Raw genomic sequence first — 20,200 nt, forward strand, 5'->3', positions numbered from 1 at the left:
GCCGACTGGCCGCACGCTCACCCACCTACCCCATATAGAGGAATTGGTTAGCCAGCGCGTACCCCGGCGGCCTGGAACTATGGGGAGAAGCTCCTCCCACTGCCACCTCACTGCCCAATAGCAGGCGAGGCAAGCTTTACCACAACCAATCCCCATCCACCCTCGCACTCGATCCACAAGGAGCTGACACGCTGCAAGCCGCAAAGCTACGCAGCTGGCGGTGCTGGCTCGCCTCGAACCCCGCCCCTTCCCCTTCAGCTGACACGCGCTGCTTGAAGACAGCGCGCGACCCCGCCCCGCCGCCACTCCGTTATCAACCGGCAGCATTGCCTTGGCTGTTGTTTAGCGTCAGAAAGGTAGGGGGCGGGAGGCCGCGCGCAGACCAGCACCCGCCAGGCCCTGGCACGTGCTCTAGCCCCACCTACTTTTTTCTGGTTATGTTGCCCGCTGGAAGGTCGTTTTAACTACGCCCCTTCGCGCCTGCCGACCAATAAGAGCCGGGTGGGGGGGGCTGGTGGTCGCTGGGGAAGTTATAAAGGGAGGTGCGGCTGGCGGGAAGGGGAAGATGGCGAAGTAGACACACGTTGGTCTCTTGTGCTGTCCCCGTCAGCACCCCCGTGGGGAGCGGCGACTGGAGCCCGGATCTCAACCCGGCCCTGGTGTGAGGCGGAGGGAGGAGGCCGCCGCCGCGATGCCCAACATCAAGATCTTCAGCGGCAGCTCGCACCAAGATCTGTCCCAGAAAATCGCCGACCGCCTGGGCCTGGAGCTCGGCAAGGTGGTGACCAAGAAGTTCAGCAACCAGGAGACATGGTGAGAGGGGGCCGGGGAAGACTACGACTCCCGGCATGCCACGCTGCGCACCGCTTCTGAGGGCTGCGCGGGCCGTCGCTGCGCGGGGTCTTTTGGGAGTTGTAGTGTTTTGCGGGGACTCGCGGCCTCGGCAAATGGAGTCCGGCCTGGCGCGGGGGCGGGGCGCTCCATCCCCAAGACTTGCTCCTACTGCTGGGAGTAGAGGGCTGGGCGAGGGCCCAGCGACCTTCGGAAGTTGCCGGGTGGGAGTCCCAGTGGCTTGTGGGAGGAGGGGACGTCCGTGTGACGTGGGGGGGGGGGAGGGTCTGTAGCCTTGGGACGTTTGCTCTGCTGGATGAGAGTAGGAGACTCCGCCGTGGCCATCTGCATGGTCTGCTTCAAAACAAAGTGTCTGGCTTTCTTGGGGAGTGTTGTAGCTCACTCTGCCCGAGTCTGCAGACAGCTCTCCAGTGCCTCGGCTCCTGCAGTGCAAAGCTCAGGTCAACGTTCTGCTGCTTGGGGAAGCCCCGAGCAAGCACTGGGGACTAAAGCAGGGGTTCTCAAACTGGGGGCTGTACTCCCTCATGGGGGTCACGCGGTTATTACGTGAGGGGGGGTCACGAGCTGTCAGCCTCCACCCCAAACTCTCCAGCGTTTATAATGGTGTTAAATATATTTTAACATGTTTTAATTTATGGGGGGGGGCTTGCTATGTGAAAGGGGTCCCCAGTACCAAAGTTTGAGAACCGCTGGACTAAGCAGTTCCCAGGGGGAAGTGAACGCAGAGCGGACATGCTGACAAGTTGCTCTTTCAAAGGACTTTGGTGTGTGGATGTTCTTGAGTCTTAACTAAGGAAGCCACAGAAGAATAGGCTTACTTTGTGGAAGATAAAGTTTGACAACAGTGGAGCATCTTGTATAATTTGAGAGCTCTTGGATGGAGGTGCAGGTGTTAAACAATGGACCCACACTTTTCACAGCTGTTCTTGCCCCTCCTGTGGCTTCCACTGAAAAGCCAGAGTGGCTGATGCCATATTATACTATAGGAGCATATTTTATAATAGACTACATACACTTACACTTATCTTTACAGCGAGGGGTGTGTTAGCTATATAGAGAGAGTATATTTAGATTTTCAGAAAGCCTTTGACCGGGTCCCTCACCAAAGGCTCTTAAGCAAAGTAAGCTGTCATGGGATAAGAGGGAAGGTCCTTTATTGGATTGGTAGCTGGTTAAAAGATAGGAACAAAAGGGTAGGAATAAATGGTCAGTGCTCAGAATGGAGAGAGGTAAATAATGGTGATTAGTGTATGGAACAGCTTCCATATGAGGAGAGATTAATAAGACTGGGACTTCATCTTAGAAAAGAGATGACTAAGGGGAGATATGATAGAGATCTATAAAATCATGATTGTTGTGGAGAAAGTAAATAAGGAAGTATTATTTACTCATAACACAAGAACTAGGGGTCACCAAATGAAATTAATAGGCAGCAGGTTTAAAACAAAAGGAAGTATTTTTTCACACAATGCACAGTCAACCTGTAGAACTCCTTGTCAGAGGATGTTGTGAAGGCCAAGACTATAACAAGGTACAAAAAAGAACTCGATAAGTTCATGGAGGATAGGACCATCAATGGCTATTAGCCAGGATGGGCAGGGATGGTGTTCCTAGCCTCTGTTTGCCAGAAGCTGGGAATGGGCGACGGGGGGAATGGGATCACTTGATGATTACCTGTTCTGTTCATTCCCTCTGGAGCACCTCGCATTGGCCACTGTTGGAAGACAGGATACTGGCCTAGATGGACCTTTGGTCTGACCCTGTATGGCCATTCTTATGTGATTCTCCTGCTTGTGTACACATACTTGAGCTAGCGTGACTACGAATAGCAGTGTGTGTAGCTGCGGAAGCATGGGTTGTGGCAGCAATGGTTTGTCTTAGCTGTGCCATGTACAAACCCACCTGAAACCTGGTACCCACTTGGCCTGGCTAAACTGTGGAAGAGCTCTGTGTAGCTTGAAAGCTGGTCACACCAGCAGAAGTTGGTTCAATAAAAGATATTACCTTACCCACCTTATCTCTCCGATAGGGCATCTTGATACTGTATCTGGAGGTTGTTTTGCCATGCATTAATCTGAATACTAGATATTTATTCAGTAGTTTTTATTTTTTAATGGTGTCCTGCCTCATAACTATTTCTCTGCCAAGCTTCTAGAAAAACTGTAAGCAGCACCGTAGGAGCCCCAAGACACTAGCTAAGTAGCATTAAATGTTGCTTTTACTTCTAAGTACAGTAAAGATCCTTCTTATCAAAGACTAGACTATTGATATTCAAAACTTGAAACTTAGACTAGAGAATGATTTTTCCAAATGAAAGGACCATTAGGGTGTGGCTGGTACATCCAATCACACTGAAGAGCATCTTTTGAAAGCTTTCAGAGTAACAGCCGTGTTAGTCTGTATTTGCAAAAAGAAAAGGAGTACTTGTGGCACCTTAGAGATTAACCAATTTATTTGAGCAAGTGAGCTGTAGCTCACGAAAGCTTATGCTCAAATAAATTGGTTAGTCTCTAAGGTGCCACAAGTACTCCTTTTCTTTTTGAAAGCTTGATACAATTACCACTGAAAGAGTCAATGTTGATATTTAAAGCCTTATTATGATCACTTAGCAGCCCATGAAGGTAACTTGAGGCTTTCATCTCTCTTGTGCTATTGCTTTAGTCTCTCTGCAGACCTTGAGAGTTCAGGAAGCAAACTGTGAACTGCTTCCCTGGTTGCAGACAAGATAGTGAACTTTTGTTTGCTGTGTTGTTTTAGGATATTAGAAAGACAAGGAGGGTGAGGTAATAGCTGTTTTTGGACCAACTTATGTTGTTGAAAGAGACAAGCTGTCAAGCTTAAACAGAGCTCTTCTTCGGGTTACTGTAAACTCAAAAGCTTGTCTCTTTCACCAACAGAAGTTGGTCTGATAAGAGATTACCTCACCCACCTGGTCTCTCTAAAGAACTTTTGAGTTTAGTTTCTGTGTAGATACTTAAAATAGTCTGTGAATTCCTAAGCACTATAAATCTAACTTTTTCCAAATCTCTAAAATCTACTGTTGCCCTTCATGCTGTATTCTTTATCATTCTTAATCTCTTTTGAAAACAGCACATGTAAGTTCAGGGAGCCATGGATCTAACATGCAGTTATAAAAGTGCATTGCTTCTGAACAATATAAAATGGGCATGTGTCTTCACAGAAAATGGATCATGTATATTCACAGAACACAAAATAACTATGTGCTCACCTACTACATACTCGAACCAGAGTAAAGGGTTACCTGCGAGGATCCTGTTGTAAGGGCTTCAGAAGTAGAAGACCTGTAAATATTTTCCAGACTGTATATGAGAATAGAGTACACAGACACATCGGGAAGAACACTACATATGTTTTCATTGCATGAATAGGGGCTGTAAGTGAGAACCCAACAGGTAGGAGGCTTAGATAAAACTTGGCAAAGGAGGGGGTTTGTTTACTGAACTACAGCTCATATCATTACACTGACTTCACAAGCACTCTTATCCTTCCAGCTGGCTGGTCAAGTTCTTAATGTTAGCAAATAATGCTGACTGCATACAAATAGCAGATGCTGTTTCCTCCCCATCAGTCACTAGGGTGTTTACCTGGAGAGGTGACATTGGCTGCCTAATCTGTGCTTCTTGGGCTTTAACAAAAGAGAAGCTGATCCTGATTTTATAGCTCACAGCAACAAATATAAGAGGAGACAAGAAGTTGAGAAATGTGTGAGGGAAGAAAATGGGCGGGTTAATTCCTTTTATGAAAATCTGGGTATACAACAAGACTGCATGTAAAATGAAACTGACCTCAGCATGAGTCGCATAATCTCTTGCAACCACTTGCTTGTTAGTAACAACCAATGTCATTGGCTATAGTCCAAAGTGAAGCTGCCTCCAGAATGTTGATGTATGTAGTACAGGTGAGGGGGAAATTGCCCCATTTCTTCCTCCATGGATTGTGGGCTTTCTAGCTAGTTCCAGTGTTGCTGGATTGTCCTCTCAGTTGAAACATTTTGGAGCAATCTGTTGCTACATAAGGCCTTACACAGCACTTCTTCAGACTTCAGGTTTGATATAGAATCCACTGCCTCATCTCCCCCTCTGTTCCAGGGGCAGGCCTCTCTGTACATGTTTCTAAAGCTGTCTGGCCATTTGCTGCTGGCACTAGGACCTCTGGCGTATATTCAGAATCCCTTCAGCAGGGATTAATGTGAATTATATCCATGAAGAAATTAACCCTGAATGCTGTCTAAGAACAGGATGTTGAAGGGTTCTCTGTTCATGCCAGTAAATTGCTCTTAAATGTTAGACTTATAATGTTGTTTTCCTGCCCTGTGGGCTCTTCTAAAAATTTGGCTCAGGGCTTGTTTTGCTGATGTGCCATCACTTTTTCCTTTTTTAAAAGAAGCCTTGTATGAGTGAAATTGTGTTCAATGGTTCTCCTGTTTGACTTGGAGGAACTTAAGCACTCTTCGGGGGGTGTGAGTACATTATATAGAGATCTAAAATAGAGGCCGGATGGTTTTTGCTCTACCGGCTGAAGTGGTATATTTAATCAAAATGAGCAATGTAAAATACAGTAGATTCTGCCTATTAACAGACCTTTGATGGACAACGGCAATGTTTTGCTGGCAAGCTGTTGCTAATAAGCAGAAGGCAGGTTTGCAGCCAGGAAGGGAGTGCTGGGATGGCTTTCTCTGGTTGCAGCCCTGCAAACCTGCCTGTGAGGAGGGGAAATGCAGCCTGGATACTGGGGCTTTCTACGGGGAGCTGGAGGCCCATGGGGCTGCACTGTACCTCTCCCTGGACTCTCCAGGGGTCGGGGCTCAGGACCTCCCAGCACTGCCTTCCCTGGGTGCTGCCCTTTGGTATGTCACAGCCTGGAGAGCTCTTGGAGAGGTACCATGCAGCTCCCCTCCCTACTACTGCCCTGCTTGCAGCCTCCCCTCCCAGCCCTAAGCCACTTACCTCCTGTGCTGGTTTGTGGGGATGCAGCCCCAGAAAGAAGTGCAGGTTTGTGGGGCTCTGCAGCTAGGGAAGGTACATCCCAGACTTCCCTCCCTGGCGGCAGCCTTGCAAACCTGCCATCAGGTGGAGCTTTAGTGGCATGCTGTTGCCGGTATCTGATTATTATCAGATTATATTATTATCCCATTAATATTAAGGGATGGGATTTGCTCCCAGCAAAATGTCGCGATTAACTGGAAGATATTAACACTATATCTGGGTTGCTATAAACAAAATGTACTGTACCACAAATAAGCAACTGCCTTTCTGTTGGGCCTTGTTGATAGGGTACTAAGTTGCATGGAAATTGCTGATGCAGGCTGCTTGCTGTTACCAAATTGTATTTGGTTTGTGCTTTTAATTTCACTTGTTTTTTATCTCCACCTGCACCTAGTGTGGAAATAGGTGAGAGCGTGCGTGGGGAGGATGTCTACATTGTGCAGAGTGGCTGTGGTGAAATCAATGACAACCTGATGGAGCTTCTCATCATGATAAATGCCTGCAAGATCGCATCAGCTAGCCGTGTCACTGCAGTCATCCCATGCTTTCCTTATGCTCGCCAGGACAAAAAGGACAAGGTAGTGCAAACAGGAGTTCCATAAAGGAATATGCCCTTCTAGTTTCTAGCCATCTGCCTGTGCTTCAGAGGAAGGTGTGCAACTCTTTGGTTCACCTATTTGTGCAGACCTGCAGTGTGTCAGAGAAGGGCAGGGGGAAATTATTTTAACATAGCTTATCACTTTTTGATCTTTACATTTGCCAACCTTTATCCTAATCAGTGGAATTGCACATGCTGTCTTGATTCGTATAAATGTCTGTTCCTTTTGGAAACTTGCCAAACTATTTTCCTCCCTGGATGAAGTGTGGGTGTTTGTGAGAATTTGGCAGTCTTAAGTAAAAATTGAAGTATATTTTCAGACTTTCAGGGAAGGAGGCTGAAATGCATTATTTCTTTTAAACCCACAAGTGAGTTTGCTGTCATCCAAATTAACGTGGCTTTTTCTTGTACTAGAGTCGAGCCCCAATTTCTGCCAAGTTGGTCGCAAACATGCTGTCTGTGGCAGGTGCAGATCACATCATCACCATGGACCTACATGCTTCTCAGATTCAGGTATGAACTGAAACTTGGGAAGATGACACTTTTCAGATGTAGACAAGCAGATGATACTTCTGCCTCACAGATCTTACCTGTGGAATGGTGTAGGCCAGTAGGACAATGGCAGGCAGTGTTTATGTTGTATGACACATGATCACTTGTAAATAAGATTGCTGCTGTTCTTGATTAACCAAGCAAATCAAGGCCCTATGCTCAACTTGAAGGTATTTCTATGTCTGGATGGTTGGTTATAATAACGTTCTATGGTTGGTTATAATGTAATAACTTCTGAATGCCACATCTGATAAATGCAAACATTTCAGGGAATGTTTTAGGCACCGATGGGCAGAATTCTGTTGATTTAGGTGAAAATTGGAAAACCGGAGGGGGCAAATGGGGAACACACAGAGCCCCTGGCATCTGAGTTAGCAGAGCCAGCAGCTTCAACCAGGTCTGTTGTCTGATCAAAGAACTGGTTGATGGTGCCATTACATGTTCTGTCCTAACAATGCCTACTTAAAGCTCTGCCCAGTAGACTTTAAAATGTTGATACCCTTAAAGGCAGCTTTCCCGGACAGAAAAGAGAGTTGGAGGTGCACATAACCCCTGACATGGGGTGACTGGAAAAGCACATGGACCACCTGGTACAGGCGGGGTGGGGGGCAATGGCATGGGGAGGAGTACAGGAGAAACAGAGTCCTTGGTAGTGGCAGAGCAGGAATAGGTGGTGCACAGAGCTTCTGGCATGCAGGGAGTCCCTGAAATACAATGGGATGGAAAGGTGGCACACCAGAAACTCGTGAGGAGAATACAGAGATGCAAGGTGCGTCCTCCCCCCAGTATGTGCAGTGAGCTTAGTCTCCAGAAGCTGTGATGTGTGACCCACTAGTTTAATATATTCCGCCTTGCAGCTATTGCCTTTGAAGACCTGGGCAGGTGGCTCATATTTCCCTGTTTCAGCTTGCTCTGTGCAAGTATTGAGTCTTAACATGAGCCCAAAAAGGGGGTGAGCAGGTAGGGTTTGTGTTTCTTACATGTAGGAGATGCCTATTTTTCCAAGTATTCATCTATGTAGTCATCACCCACTGATAGTCCAGGATTGACTATCTTTTGGCATTTGGGCAACCTGTGACGTTTCCCTGGAAGCTTCTGCTGAGATAGCATGAAGTTGGCTGCATCCTGAGCATGAGGCCAGCCCTCAATTTAAAAAAACAAACTAACAAAAAACAGTGCAAAAATCTTTGCACTGCTTCCTTGTTTGCTCAGTTGTAAGTAACGATGTTAAAGCCCATATTATAACCCAACAACTAGCTGCTATGCTAATAGATGCTGTTAATGTCCACATCAAGTCCTTGCCAGCATGGGATTGGTTTCATGTTGATCAGCAGAAGTGCATAACAGAATTTAAGAGGTGTCATGTTTTCGGTGAGCATTAACCCACTAGACTCTCTAACTCTCCATAGAGGAGGACAATGGTCTCTTGCATTAGTATTCTGTGTATCCTGAAAATTACTGCCCTTCTATTAATGTAAGTTGAAAGGAGAGTTTGAATAATAGTGCTATGAAAAGGCCGTGGCTGGAAGCCTGATTATTTTCAGGGCTTCTATTGCTCTCTGCCAGGTCCATCTCTGGAATTTGACCGTCAGTTATGCAGAGTATACCTACTCCTGTTTGTCTTACCACAGGGTTTTTTTGATATCCCTGTGGATAACTTGTATGCAGAGCCTGCCGTACTGAAGTGGATCAAGGAGAACATTGCAGAGTGGAAGAACTGTACTATTGTTTCACCAGATGCTGGTGGAGCAAAGAGGTGAGATATTAGAAGCACCAGAACTGAGACTAGTTGACAGTAGTATATCTTCACATCCATTTTAATTAGTAATCTGTGGGTTTTTTTGGTAACAGTGTAAAACTTCTGAGATCTGGAAGCGTTTGCTACTCAGACCTGCTTCCCGAAAACCACAGTCAACATTCCCCTTTTGGCGGTTGGCTTGAAGTAGCCTGATATGTTCTCCTAGAGAATTTACAGAAGGCTAATCTTGAAATAGGTTCCTGAATTAGACACTTGTCTAAGACATAAGTGCTTAGACACTTCATAGTCCATGCTTGTTCCTCAAACTGTAAAGTTGTTGCATATTCCATGTAAAAGTGGAATTTCCCATGAATGATTGTTTAGAAAGGAGGGATTGGAAAAGTAAGTGCAGCTTTGTTTTCAGGCAGGAACTTCAAAATATCTGCTACATTATAATGTAGTAGCAGATTGAGATACTGTGCTCGTTAGTGCAACTCTTTGAAAATGTGATCTCTTTGCTTTGTAATGTTTTCCATAGCAACTACAAATGATAGAACAAGGATATGTCCTTAAACTAATTCTGGAATATTTCCCTAAATCATACCCAAACCTCAGTGCTTACTGCCAACATCCCATTTTGCAAACACTTTGTTAGAGAGTAATTACAAACCCAGCAGTGCATTGCTGCAGTGCAGCCAGATGTTTTGAACATCCACTTCATCTTACCATTAGCTATCATTAGAATTCACAAAATATACTAACCTCTTACATGTAAAACTACTGATGTGGCTTGTTAGTGCCAGCATCTGGAATGCCAAACCAACTAGCTGTAATCTTTGCACAAGATTTCCAGATAAATCACATTGCATTCTGAAGTCTTGTGGCCAAGGTTTTCCTCTTCCCTGATCATTCTTCAGTGTCTTTGAAGTAGGCAAGAAAGTATCCCCATTTGGCAGATGGGGTGGCATGCGCCCACAGGCTAAAGGTAAAGTGGCTTGTCAGAGGTTGCACGGAGTCAGACAATCTGGAGGTTATGAGCTATCAGCACCATACCCCAACTGAATAGACTAAGGTAATTTCTCTTGGACGCCTTATATAAACATAAAAATTTGCACAAGTCTAGCTAACAGATTTAGTTAAACCCATGAGAACCACTGTGTGGGCACAGACTCAGTTTAAACTAGGCTTACTTTGATTTTATCTAAGTCAGTGTTTCTCAACCTTTTTGTGCTGGCAACCCCCTTTGAACTTAAAAAATGCAACACTCCCCCTACCTTAAATACCATTAAATAAATTATAAATAATACTCGGTGCTGGGCATTACGGGCTGGCAAGCAGGGCAATTCCTAAGTTACATGCTTCAGCAAGTATGCCAATGCATATAATTTAGCTTCACGGGGCCCCATGCAATTGTTCTGCTTGCCACATCTTAATGCCAGCCCTGCACTTGCCACCTTCCCCCCTCCCCAAACACATGCTGTGATCTCCTGATTGATAAACAGTGATCAAAGTCCATTAGGATTCTATTTAAGTGTAACTGACATACAAGCCTCTTAAACTAAGGCCATGTATATGCTTCCACTATTGTCGGCAAAACTTAGGTTGCTCAGGGGTGTGAAAAGGACACCTCCAACCCCCAGCAACATACATTTTGCTGGCATATGTGCTCATGTGCACAGCGTTATGTCAGTGGGAGATGCTCTCTCACCAACATAGCTACCACCACTCTTTTAGGTGGTTTTATTATGTTGACCGGAGAGCTGTCTCCCATCAGCATAGAGCAGCCATGCAAGCTATCTTAGATCAGTGCAGCTGTGCCACTGTAAGCTTGCTAGTGTAGACATGACCTAAGAGTCGGGGTTGCACAGATTTAACTAAATCAGTTTAAGATCATGCCTTTAGTTAAACTAGTGCAATTCCACATGCAGGCAAGGTCTGCTTAGTATATCGATGTGAGGGGTTGATCTTCAGCAGATACAGAAATGGTTGCAAACCAGACTCCAGTTTGAAGAAGACAGAAGCCCTAAACTTAAATTAGAAAATTAATTTAAACTGTTTAAAACCCTGCTGTGTCCATGGGGGGTGTGACATACCAGTTTGATCTGACTAATTGACACTAAAGGCCAATTGGCCATAACAGATTTCAGACACCTAATCTATGTACAAGATAAATATAATTCTGTTTAGTTACACACTAGCTGTGGCATCGGTCATTCTTCTAGAATATAAATCAGTGGGTCTCAATCTTTTCCATACTATGATCCCATGTTACAAAGCTTTTGGTCCCCCTCCCATCTAGCCATAAAGGGAGGGTGGTCATAACTCCCCATATAATGAGCGGCCTCCAGTTCTCTAGGAATTTTTCAAGTGCAGAAACACTTAGCACCAATCCTTATGTATCCCAGGCACATTTATCTGAGCATTAAGTCCCTGTTAGAACCTAGTCACAATGTTTCATGCTGCAGGATAGTAGTAACCAGAGGATAGTTTGGGTAACTAAAGTTCTCAGCAGGGAACCTAGGCTTGGGGGACTAGGGGGTCTGCAACTTGACCTTCTGGAGGAAAGGGGAGTGAAACTGATTAATTGGGCAGATGTAGAAGTCCTGGGCTCCAGGTGTCCCATAGCTCCTTCTGTAAACATTTGCTTGAGTTAGAAATTGGTTTACTTAAAGTGTAAAGCTTTTACATTGAGATGCCTAGATAGCTTAGTGACAGGCACATTAGAAATGCCTTGATGGCTAGAACTAAATTACATAATTGAGTTACCTTGGGCCTAATCAGAGTTAATTTCATTAATCTGCCTTAAGTGCACTAGTGTTACATAACACTGAGTAATGGCTGGCGTCCAATGGCAGTGTCCAGAGAACTGCCTATATTTAACATAAAACTAACACTAGACGGTCTTCACCGGCAAGGGGTGTTTTTACAGTGGGATAGAGGTCAGCTATCTGGTTATAAAAACATAGTGGAAACAAGGCAGTTCAGTTTTACTGCCAGGTAAACCAAGCGAGGTCAGTCACAGGCATGGTGGGGGAGTAGTGTGTAGTGCTGATCTTGGTTGGCTGTCTCATGTTAATCACTATAATTGCCTTGTTTTCCCATAGGATTCTACAGCAAGATAAATATTGTGTTTTGTTGTAAATCCTTTTACAGTGAAGAAAATGCCTTTCCAAGACAGTTGTACATTTCTAAATGTAATTCAGGCTATCAAACAATCAGCTGTAACTTTCTGACCTAAAGTTACCTGGTGTTCTCCTTTCATTCTTCTCTTCTGTCTTTCCAGTTGTCTTTTTTTAAGCTCCTCCCCCAATAGACTGGAGCAATTATGAGTTTAGTGTGTGGAGGGATATTGTAGCTGCTAGCATGCTTTCTCGTTAATTAGACTTTGGCCTGCTTTTTATTTGTGGATTCATAACCTGGAGTGGTAGCTCTTGGTATTCAGAGAGAAACAGTGACATTTCAGGTCTGTGACTTCAAGAATATATGTCCTAGTAACTATGTGCTTGGTCATGTACTTGTGCAGAACTCCAGGTAACCTTATGCCATGCAGAATTAACCACTTCACAAATGTGTGATATGCAAACAGTCGGAGGGGGAATTGCAGTGAGATGACATTGAAATCCTTGTTAATAAGTACAAAGTATTGAGGAGAGATTGCATGTCTTCTCTGTTATACCATCCTCAGTTGGTCTTGGTTTTGTTTATTCTCTACAGGGCAGCAAATTAGCTACATTCTGGGTATCTCTATGCTATCTTTTTCCTTTTAATTTCCCACTTTTGCTATGACTAATGAAATTATGCCTGTTAGCAACTGGAAATTTTTAGAAAAAAAAATTAGAAAAAAAAAACATACTGGGACAGGGCCAGTATGGTCATCAAATAGGTTCACTTTCTTTCAGTTATTTAAAGTGATTTCCCCTTGGGTGCTGAAACTTTAGAGGCTTATCAGCAAAACACACTATTTAAAGCTCTTGACAGACCCAAAAAAATGCATTCATGAAGGCTCCATCACCTTAATATAGCTCCTGCAGTTGGGGGACAGCAGATCAGAGGCTTCAGGGTAATTGATCTTGAAAGTAGCCCCACCTTCACACAGCTTTGAAGGCAAGGGTATATTCAAAATAGGCAGAGAGCACATCTTCTCTGAATTCGTCAAGGACAGCAATATAATGGAAGCTGTGACCATTTGCTGTTCATTCAGTCTCAATTTATGTAGTCTTGGAGCAGTTTTTCCCTTCTCCTGCCAAAGTTTCCTCCATGAGGAGTGTAAGCACAATTTGGAAACCTCACGCGCTCTCTCCACAGAGTGACATCCATTGCAGATCGGCTGAATGTGGACTTTGCCCTCATTCACAAGGAGCGAAAGAAGGCTAATGAGGTGGATCGGATGGTGCTGGTGGGTGACGTGAAGGACAGAGTGGCCATTCTGGTAGATGACATGGCAGACACGTGTGGCACCATCTGCCATGCAGCAGACAAGTGAGTGAGGAGGTTGGGTGTAAACTGCGCATGATATAAACTTGTTCTAGCCTAAATTGCTACATTGCAAATAACTAACTTGTAATGGAGTTATGTCTGACGATGATGTGTTCGGGGTCTTGGACTGAGAGTCAAATAAGTGTTAGTAAACAGTGAGTACAACTCTCTCCTCAGTAGCCCATTTTTCAGGGCCACATACAGATTTGTACTGGTTTAAAAAGGCTTCTGTCTTCTGTCATTTCACTAGTTCTGCAGTCACTCTAAACCCTGAATTTCTGATGTAAAAGACCTGGCAAAAATCTTAAACCTTCCAAATTAATTTTATAGGTTGTAAAGGAAGCAGATCTGTACAAGAGCCTCATGTTTTGCACAGATAGCTTTGTGTTTGCCACTGGCAGTCTAAATACTGCATGTAGGAGTACTTCTTACCAAGGCTGGAGATCTGGTCTTAAAGTCCAAGGCTGAAGACCAAGTTCTTCAGATAGGAGCACCCTGGGATATACTAGATTCGTAAAACTGCTTCAACCTACGTGGGTCACCTAATGCCATGGCTTGGCATCTCCCTTGATCTGAGACTGCACCTTCCAACCAAGCCGTTAACATAATGGGAAACATCAAGTGTAGGCCCTTCCCATGTATTGTGGGGACCCAACCCCCCCTCTTCTTCCACCCCTCACCTTGCAAAACTTGCCTTTTGACCCTGTCATATTTGTTCCCTTATAGGCTTGTATCAGCTGGAGCCACCAAAGTTTATGCCATCCTAACTCATGGGATCTTTTCCGGGCCAGCCATTTCCCGGATCAACAATGCCTGCTTCGAGGCAGTTGTAGTCACAAACACAATACCGCAGGAGGACAAGATGAAGCACTGCTCCAAAATCCAGGTGAAGAGCTACTTCGCTTTTGAGCTTGAGGGGGTTGGGGAGTGGATGGTAGCTTAGGTTTTCCGCTTGCTTTCCTTTTTGGGAAGGGGTATTGGGGTTGGTGCATATCTTCAGTCCTCTTAAAAGTGACCTGCAATGTCAAAGGGTCAAACTCATTTTTTCCCTTCTCTAGAACATGAAAAAGCCTGAAAAGTCATTTTAAAAGCTTTTCTGCATTCTGTTTTAGAAACAGGTCTTGCCTAACCTGTTTCTCCTGAAAACAGAGAAGTTACTAGGTTTGTGGCATGAGATACAAAGCAAGTGAAAGCGGATTGAGGGGAATCTAATTTTTTGGTAGGCCATCAACCAGTTGGAAGAGAGGATCTTAAAATTCTAACACCCTGCTTTGACCCTTCCTTTAAGCACAGAATGCCTGATCCACTCACGTGCATCCTCCAAAGGAGACCCCTGGCAAAACAGGGAGGTTGGGACTTTCTGTTCCTGATACTTGAAAAGGGAAAAAGTCTTGAAAAGCCTTTCAGATGGAGAAGGGTGCACACCCATTTTTTTCTCCTCTTGGGTCCCTTTTATTGTTTCCTAGCATTTACAGAATTTAATGTTCAAAGCATTTTACAAACATTAATTAAAACAGATGGAATAGAATGCTGGCAAATGTATTGTATTGTGTACCCTGCAGCGTGTCTTACTGTTAGCCACTAGGATTAGTCATGGTGACCCACAACAGGCCCATGAAGCAAAGCTGAAGTGCTTTGTGTATTACACAAATAGTAAAAGGTTCTGGAGAATGCAGGTGTTTACAATAGTTTGCCCATCTTTATCATTTCCATGTGATGATCTCAAAGCAATTTACAGACACCAACCAATTAATCCAATGCCCCTGTGTGATTGGTATTAACCCCTTTTCATTGACGAGGAATTGAGGCATTGTTTGTTTGCCCCAAGCTTATGTGACAAGTTGGTGGCAGAGGTCAGTACTTCTAACTCTTTGCCCTGCTGTGAACACTAGCAAACACCATTGCACTGTGATTATATTGACAAGAAAGTTTAAGGCATTTTCAAAAGCTCCTTAGAATTTTTAAAATCTATTTAGCTCCTGTCTCATTTGCAAATCCCTGTCAGTGGGACAGTCTGAACTTTCAGTTGCTTAACTCAACATCTTCTAGGTGTGCCTACGGTTGAACATTTACCAAAATAGCTGTCCAGAATAGTTATGCCAGGATAGTTGTTTCAGTATAAACCCCCATGTAGACACTTAATCTGGAATAAGAGCATCCACACGCACAGTTATTCTGGAGTAACTATTTTGATAAATTTCCAAGTGTAAACTAGCCCTAAACTGTGGAATTCATTGCCACATGAAGTTGAGGTCAAGAATATAAAATTCAAGAGTATCCAGAGTTGTCATAATAAATTCTAACATATTTTTAAGCCTCATGCTTCAGGGTTTAAGACCATCTCTTTAACCGTTGGACAGTAGGATGAGACCTAGTGAGAGGGCAGATTACCCCACATCTTCCTACGGCAGGGTTCTTAGAGCTTACTCTGAAGCATCTGGCACTGCCACTGTCAGATAGTATGCTAGTCTAAATGGACCTCAAGTCTGATTCTATCTAGCAATTCCTGTCCCACTCTTAGAAAAGGCAGAATGGAGCAGTTTGCACCAGGACTTTCAGAGTGATATGAAATGTGGTGTCCTGTCAGGCCTGCTTGTTTAGCGATTTTGTTGTTTTCCCTGTATCTGACAGTCTGCTACAGATCTGCTTATGGTTATCTTTGTAATGGTGGGGCTTGTGCCTTGAAGATTCCTTATGGCTTCCCAGCCACTCTAAGTCCTTGCATAGTCTTCCACCAGGTGACTGATACTTTTTCCCCCCTACAGGTGATTGACATCTCAATGATCCTTGCAGAGGCCATCAGGAGGACTCATAATGGGGAATCTGTCTCCTACCTATTCAGCCATGTCCCTTTATAACAGATGCTGGCTGCTGCTTGTGTGGCTTTTTTTAAAACCAAAAGTTGTTCAGCTAATTATAAAGTTTATTAGAAGACTCTGCTTGTTCCAGTGCAGCTCCCCATAGCTCCTCCTCTGCACACATCGGGCTCACTGAGTCTGAACCCAGTTCTGGGAGGGGGTGGGGCAGGGGGCACATATCTGTAAGGCTCAGGCTCCTGCCAGTAGCATCCCACTGTGGTCTCCTCAATAGTTTAAGCTTCCAGTAGTATTGAGTCAGCACTGCAGATCTCTGGAAAGCAGACCTGACATGGCCAATTACCACAACCTATTTTTGGAGGGGAAATTTTGTCTATGAGGAGGCTAGACTACTTTGCATGCACACCTGGATTTTTTTGTATGGGAAGTAGAACTCCCAAGGACATGCTGGCCTGGAACTACAGCAAGAGTTCAAGGGATTGCTGACCCACATCACTTATTCTGTACCTGACAGAAGCCCTTAATGAGATGGTATAAGGAAATCTTGTATGTTGACCAGGTTTCTGACAAGAAGTGAGGCGCTATGGGGTGGGACAGCAGTTTCCTCTTCCAGAAGGAGATCAAGGATCTGTAGCCTGGAGTGCAGCGTGTTAAAACCTTGAATTCAGATTGTTCTACTGAAGAAACTTGTTGCCCTCTAATTTTCCCCTCCTTTGCCAGTTCATTAGTGAGTCTAGCCTTCCTGACCTTTTACTGGCCTGGATGTTCCTTGAACATATATCTGCGGAGTAGATTAACATGGGCTGATATGTTACTTCCTATTAGACGTTTTATTTCCATACATTTTAGCCCCTTTTCTCATGAAGTTTCTGATGTATTTTGTTCTGGTTGCAGCGTTTGCACCCCACCTTTACTCTTTGCCATGGCCGATACCAGAATCGGCCATCTCTGCAAAATCCTCTTCCCCCCACTCAAGGAATCTTGGGAATGTTAATGGAGGAAGAGGTAGGCTGCAGGACTTTGGAGGCCTTAGGAAGTGCTATGAATGGCTGAGTCAGCCAGCTGTTCTTCATATAAGGTGCTCAATGATAGTAGGTCAGGTGAGACTTGTTCCCTCTGCAGGTTTTATTGACATTTTCTCAATGTCACACTTTAACCCCAGGCAGTAACTTTCCTAAAGTAGGAAGAGAAGAAACAATCAAGCCTAGAGCTGTCTCCAGTGCTCCTGCCTGTAGAATAGGCATCATCCAAAACTTGAATGCATGGTAGTTGCACCATCCCACAACAAGCGGTTAAACGGTCTTTCCTGGACTCTTACGGGGTAGCAGACCAAGCTGGTTCTTGTATGCATTTTGCTTTTATAAACAGTCTTGTCTAACTTTGGAGATAGGGAAGGAAGTTATTTGGAGTCACTTGTATCTACAGCCAGTGTCAGGTGAGGGATTTAATGGATGGGGGATAAGTGCAGCTACCTGGAAAAAGCTGGCTGTCTAGATTTGGAGTGGTTCTTTTAGTAGTTAGGTATTGTGCCTTTTTTAAGTAAGACTTCCCCCTCTCTGCCCTAGAATTTTTGTCTTGCAGCAACTTAAACCCTACGGTGTAAGAAGTGGTTGTTTTTGTTTTGTTTTTTTGTATAAGAAGTTGGTGTTTGTTTGGAAAGTGTGTATGTTTGCTTCTTTGCTTTGCATCCTGCATTGAGCTCGACTGAGGGTCTGTCCAGGACTTCTGCCTCCTACTTCGAAGCTCCTGCTGGTTCACTGCCAATACATTGTGATCAAAAGTCAAGAGCAAGGACATCAAAGCAGTGTGAGGATTTTCAGCAGCATTTGTGTTAAACTAAAACCTCAATGAAGGAATTAAACTTTTTGTTTAAAAAAAAATAAATTACATAGACTTTTTTTTTGTAATTTGTAAATGCTTTTAAAGCAAGTATGGATCTATTGAGCCTCTGTATGTGCTGTTACTGAGAGCTTGAGCATCCATAGGTTGGTGGAGGACAGAAGAACTTTCAGTTCCTTTGTACTAGCAATATACCACTCGTGTGGAAGAAACTGTAGAGCCCAGGTACCTTTGCTAGAGGATGCATTAGTTTCATATCAGATACATCTGATCTTAGGCAATTCAGTAAACATGGTAGCTCAGCTAGTTGAGTTCTGGGTGCTAAATGCAGTTTCTGTTCTATTCATGCAGTATGATACCATCATGGTATCTTGAGTACTTGTTCTGTCTAAATACCGCTCAGATATGTGATGACATTAATTGGATTAAAATAACAGTGAATTTGAAATGGTTCACTAGCCCCTTTTTAAGATGGTGTGCTTCACAGGTTTCTTTGGAAAGAGATGAGGGTACAGGTAAGTTGCATGACTGTCATAGTAGTGACATTAAGAACCTTTCTTTAGTGCACAAGGCACTGATTCACATGAAAAATGTTATGGGGGGAGTTGGGAGAATCCAAAAGCTACTTGAAATGTACTGCCTGCCCCCTCCATTGCTAACAGGCACACCAATTCTGCTTTGGACATAGTAGAATGCTTTGTGCATAGTAGAACTTAATGATTTAGCAGCACTGAAAAGCACCATTTGACAGGGAGATATTGATTAAAAATAGGGCTGTCAAGCGATTAAAAATATTAATTGCAATTAATCAGTTTTAAAGTGTTTCACTGTTAAGCAATAATAGAATACCATTTATTTAAATACTTTTGGATGTTTTCTATATTTTCAAATATAGGCTGGAGGCTCTGGGCTTCAGCCCCCTCTCTGGACATGGGGCTCCTGCCTCCCTCCCCGCCCAGGGGTATGCTATGTTAAAAAATTGATTTTGTTTTCAGTTAATCACAGGTGTTAACTGATTAATTGACAGCCCTAGTTAAAACTATAGTGGGTGATATTGCTTGGATGGGTGTGTGCCTCCACTGGATAAAAGATTCCCATACATCAGAGACCTATAGTGAGAGCAATTAGATGTAATTGACAAGATTCCCAATTGCTTCCTGGGGTTTCCCTGTTCAAAAGCAAAAGATAATCTATTCCTATTCTAGAAGGACATTCTTGTTGTCACACCTTTAAGGGAAACAGCTGCTTCTGGGTGACTAAATTCAGATGATGCATTTAAGAGGTGTAGATGTCTCGATATAGATTTGCATGTCCATGATTCTTATAGTGAAATTAAATACCTCTTCTCCCAATCCCTCTTGCATTAGTTTGAGTGCAGTAGCGCTGCTCAATGCACATTGAGCTCTGTGTCTAAACTAAATCCCTTTTTCCTGCACTTGGTTCCTAATTGGCTCTGTAGTGGTCTGAGCCCTTAAATGAATGTGAAAGGTGGATATTTCAAATTTAGCAGACAGTTCTCTAAGTGAACTACGTGCCATGTGCATACATGCTGTTCTTTACTGAACATCATCAGCCTTCCGTGTATTTACCATACGGTTCCTGGGAACATCTTGTTGCAGAATGATGCCTTTTGGAAGGTGATATTATACAGAAGGGGAGCCTGTTGTATAAGGGTATGTCTACACTACGAAATTAGGTCGAATTTATAGAAGTCGGTTTTGTAGAAAGCATTTTTATACAGTTGATTGTGTCCCCACACAGATGCTCTAAGTGCATATAGTCGGCGGAGGGTGTCCACAGTACCGAGGCAACCATCGACTTCCGGAGCGTTGCACTGTGGGTGGCTATCCCACAGTTCCCGCAGTCTCTGCCGCCCATTTGAATTCTGGGTAGAAATCCCAGTGCCTGATGGGGCTAAAACATTGTCGCGGGTGGTTCTGGGTACATATCGTCAGGCCCCCGTTCCCTCCCTCCCTCCGTGAAAGCACGGGCAGACAATTGTTTTGCGCCTTTTTTCTTGAGTTACCTGTACAGACACCATACCACGGCAAGCATGGAGCCCGCTCAGCTAACCGTCACCGTCCGTCTCCTGGGTGCTGGCAGACATGGTACTGCGTTGCTACACAGCAGCAGTTTATTGCCTTTTGGCAGCAGACAGTGCAGTATGACTGGTAGCCATCATCGACGTAGTCCTGGGTGCTCTTTTAACCGGGCTCCTGGGCAAACATGGGAGTGACTCAGCCAGGTCATTTCCCTTGTTTCGTCTCATGGCGATTGAGTCCTACCGGCAGTGCACTCTCTTTTAATCTGCAGCTAGCAGAAG

The 20,200-nt window shown here is 44.2% G+C and overlaps 1 protein-coding gene across 1 annotated transcript; it reads left to right on the forward strand.

Annotated features, from left to right (window-relative positions):
* The first annotated feature begins 222 nt into the window (after window positions 1-222).
* Window positions 223-18,102, forward strand: PRPS1 (phosphoribosyl pyrophosphate synthetase 1). The gene is made up of 8 exons (XM_074964396.1): window positions 223-356; window positions 611-813; window positions 6,253-6,436; window positions 6,871-6,969; window positions 8,640-8,764; window positions 13,052-13,225; window positions 13,949-14,108; window positions 15,988-18,102. Exons 2-8 carry the CDS (start codon window positions 692-694, stop codon window positions 16,078-16,080), a joined length of 957 nt encoding a protein of 318 aa, XP_074820497.1. The 5' UTR covers window positions 223-356; window positions 611-691; the 3' UTR covers window positions 16,081-18,102.
* Window positions 18,103-20,200: the final 2,098 nt, after the last annotated feature.

The sequence above is a fragment of the Natator depressus genome, chromosome 9, assembly GCF_965152275.1.
Source record: "Natator depressus isolate rNatDep1 chromosome 9, rNatDep2.hap1, whole genome shotgun sequence".
Classification (NCBI taxonomy): domain Eukaryota; kingdom Metazoa; phylum Chordata; order Testudines; family Cheloniidae; genus Natator; species Natator depressus.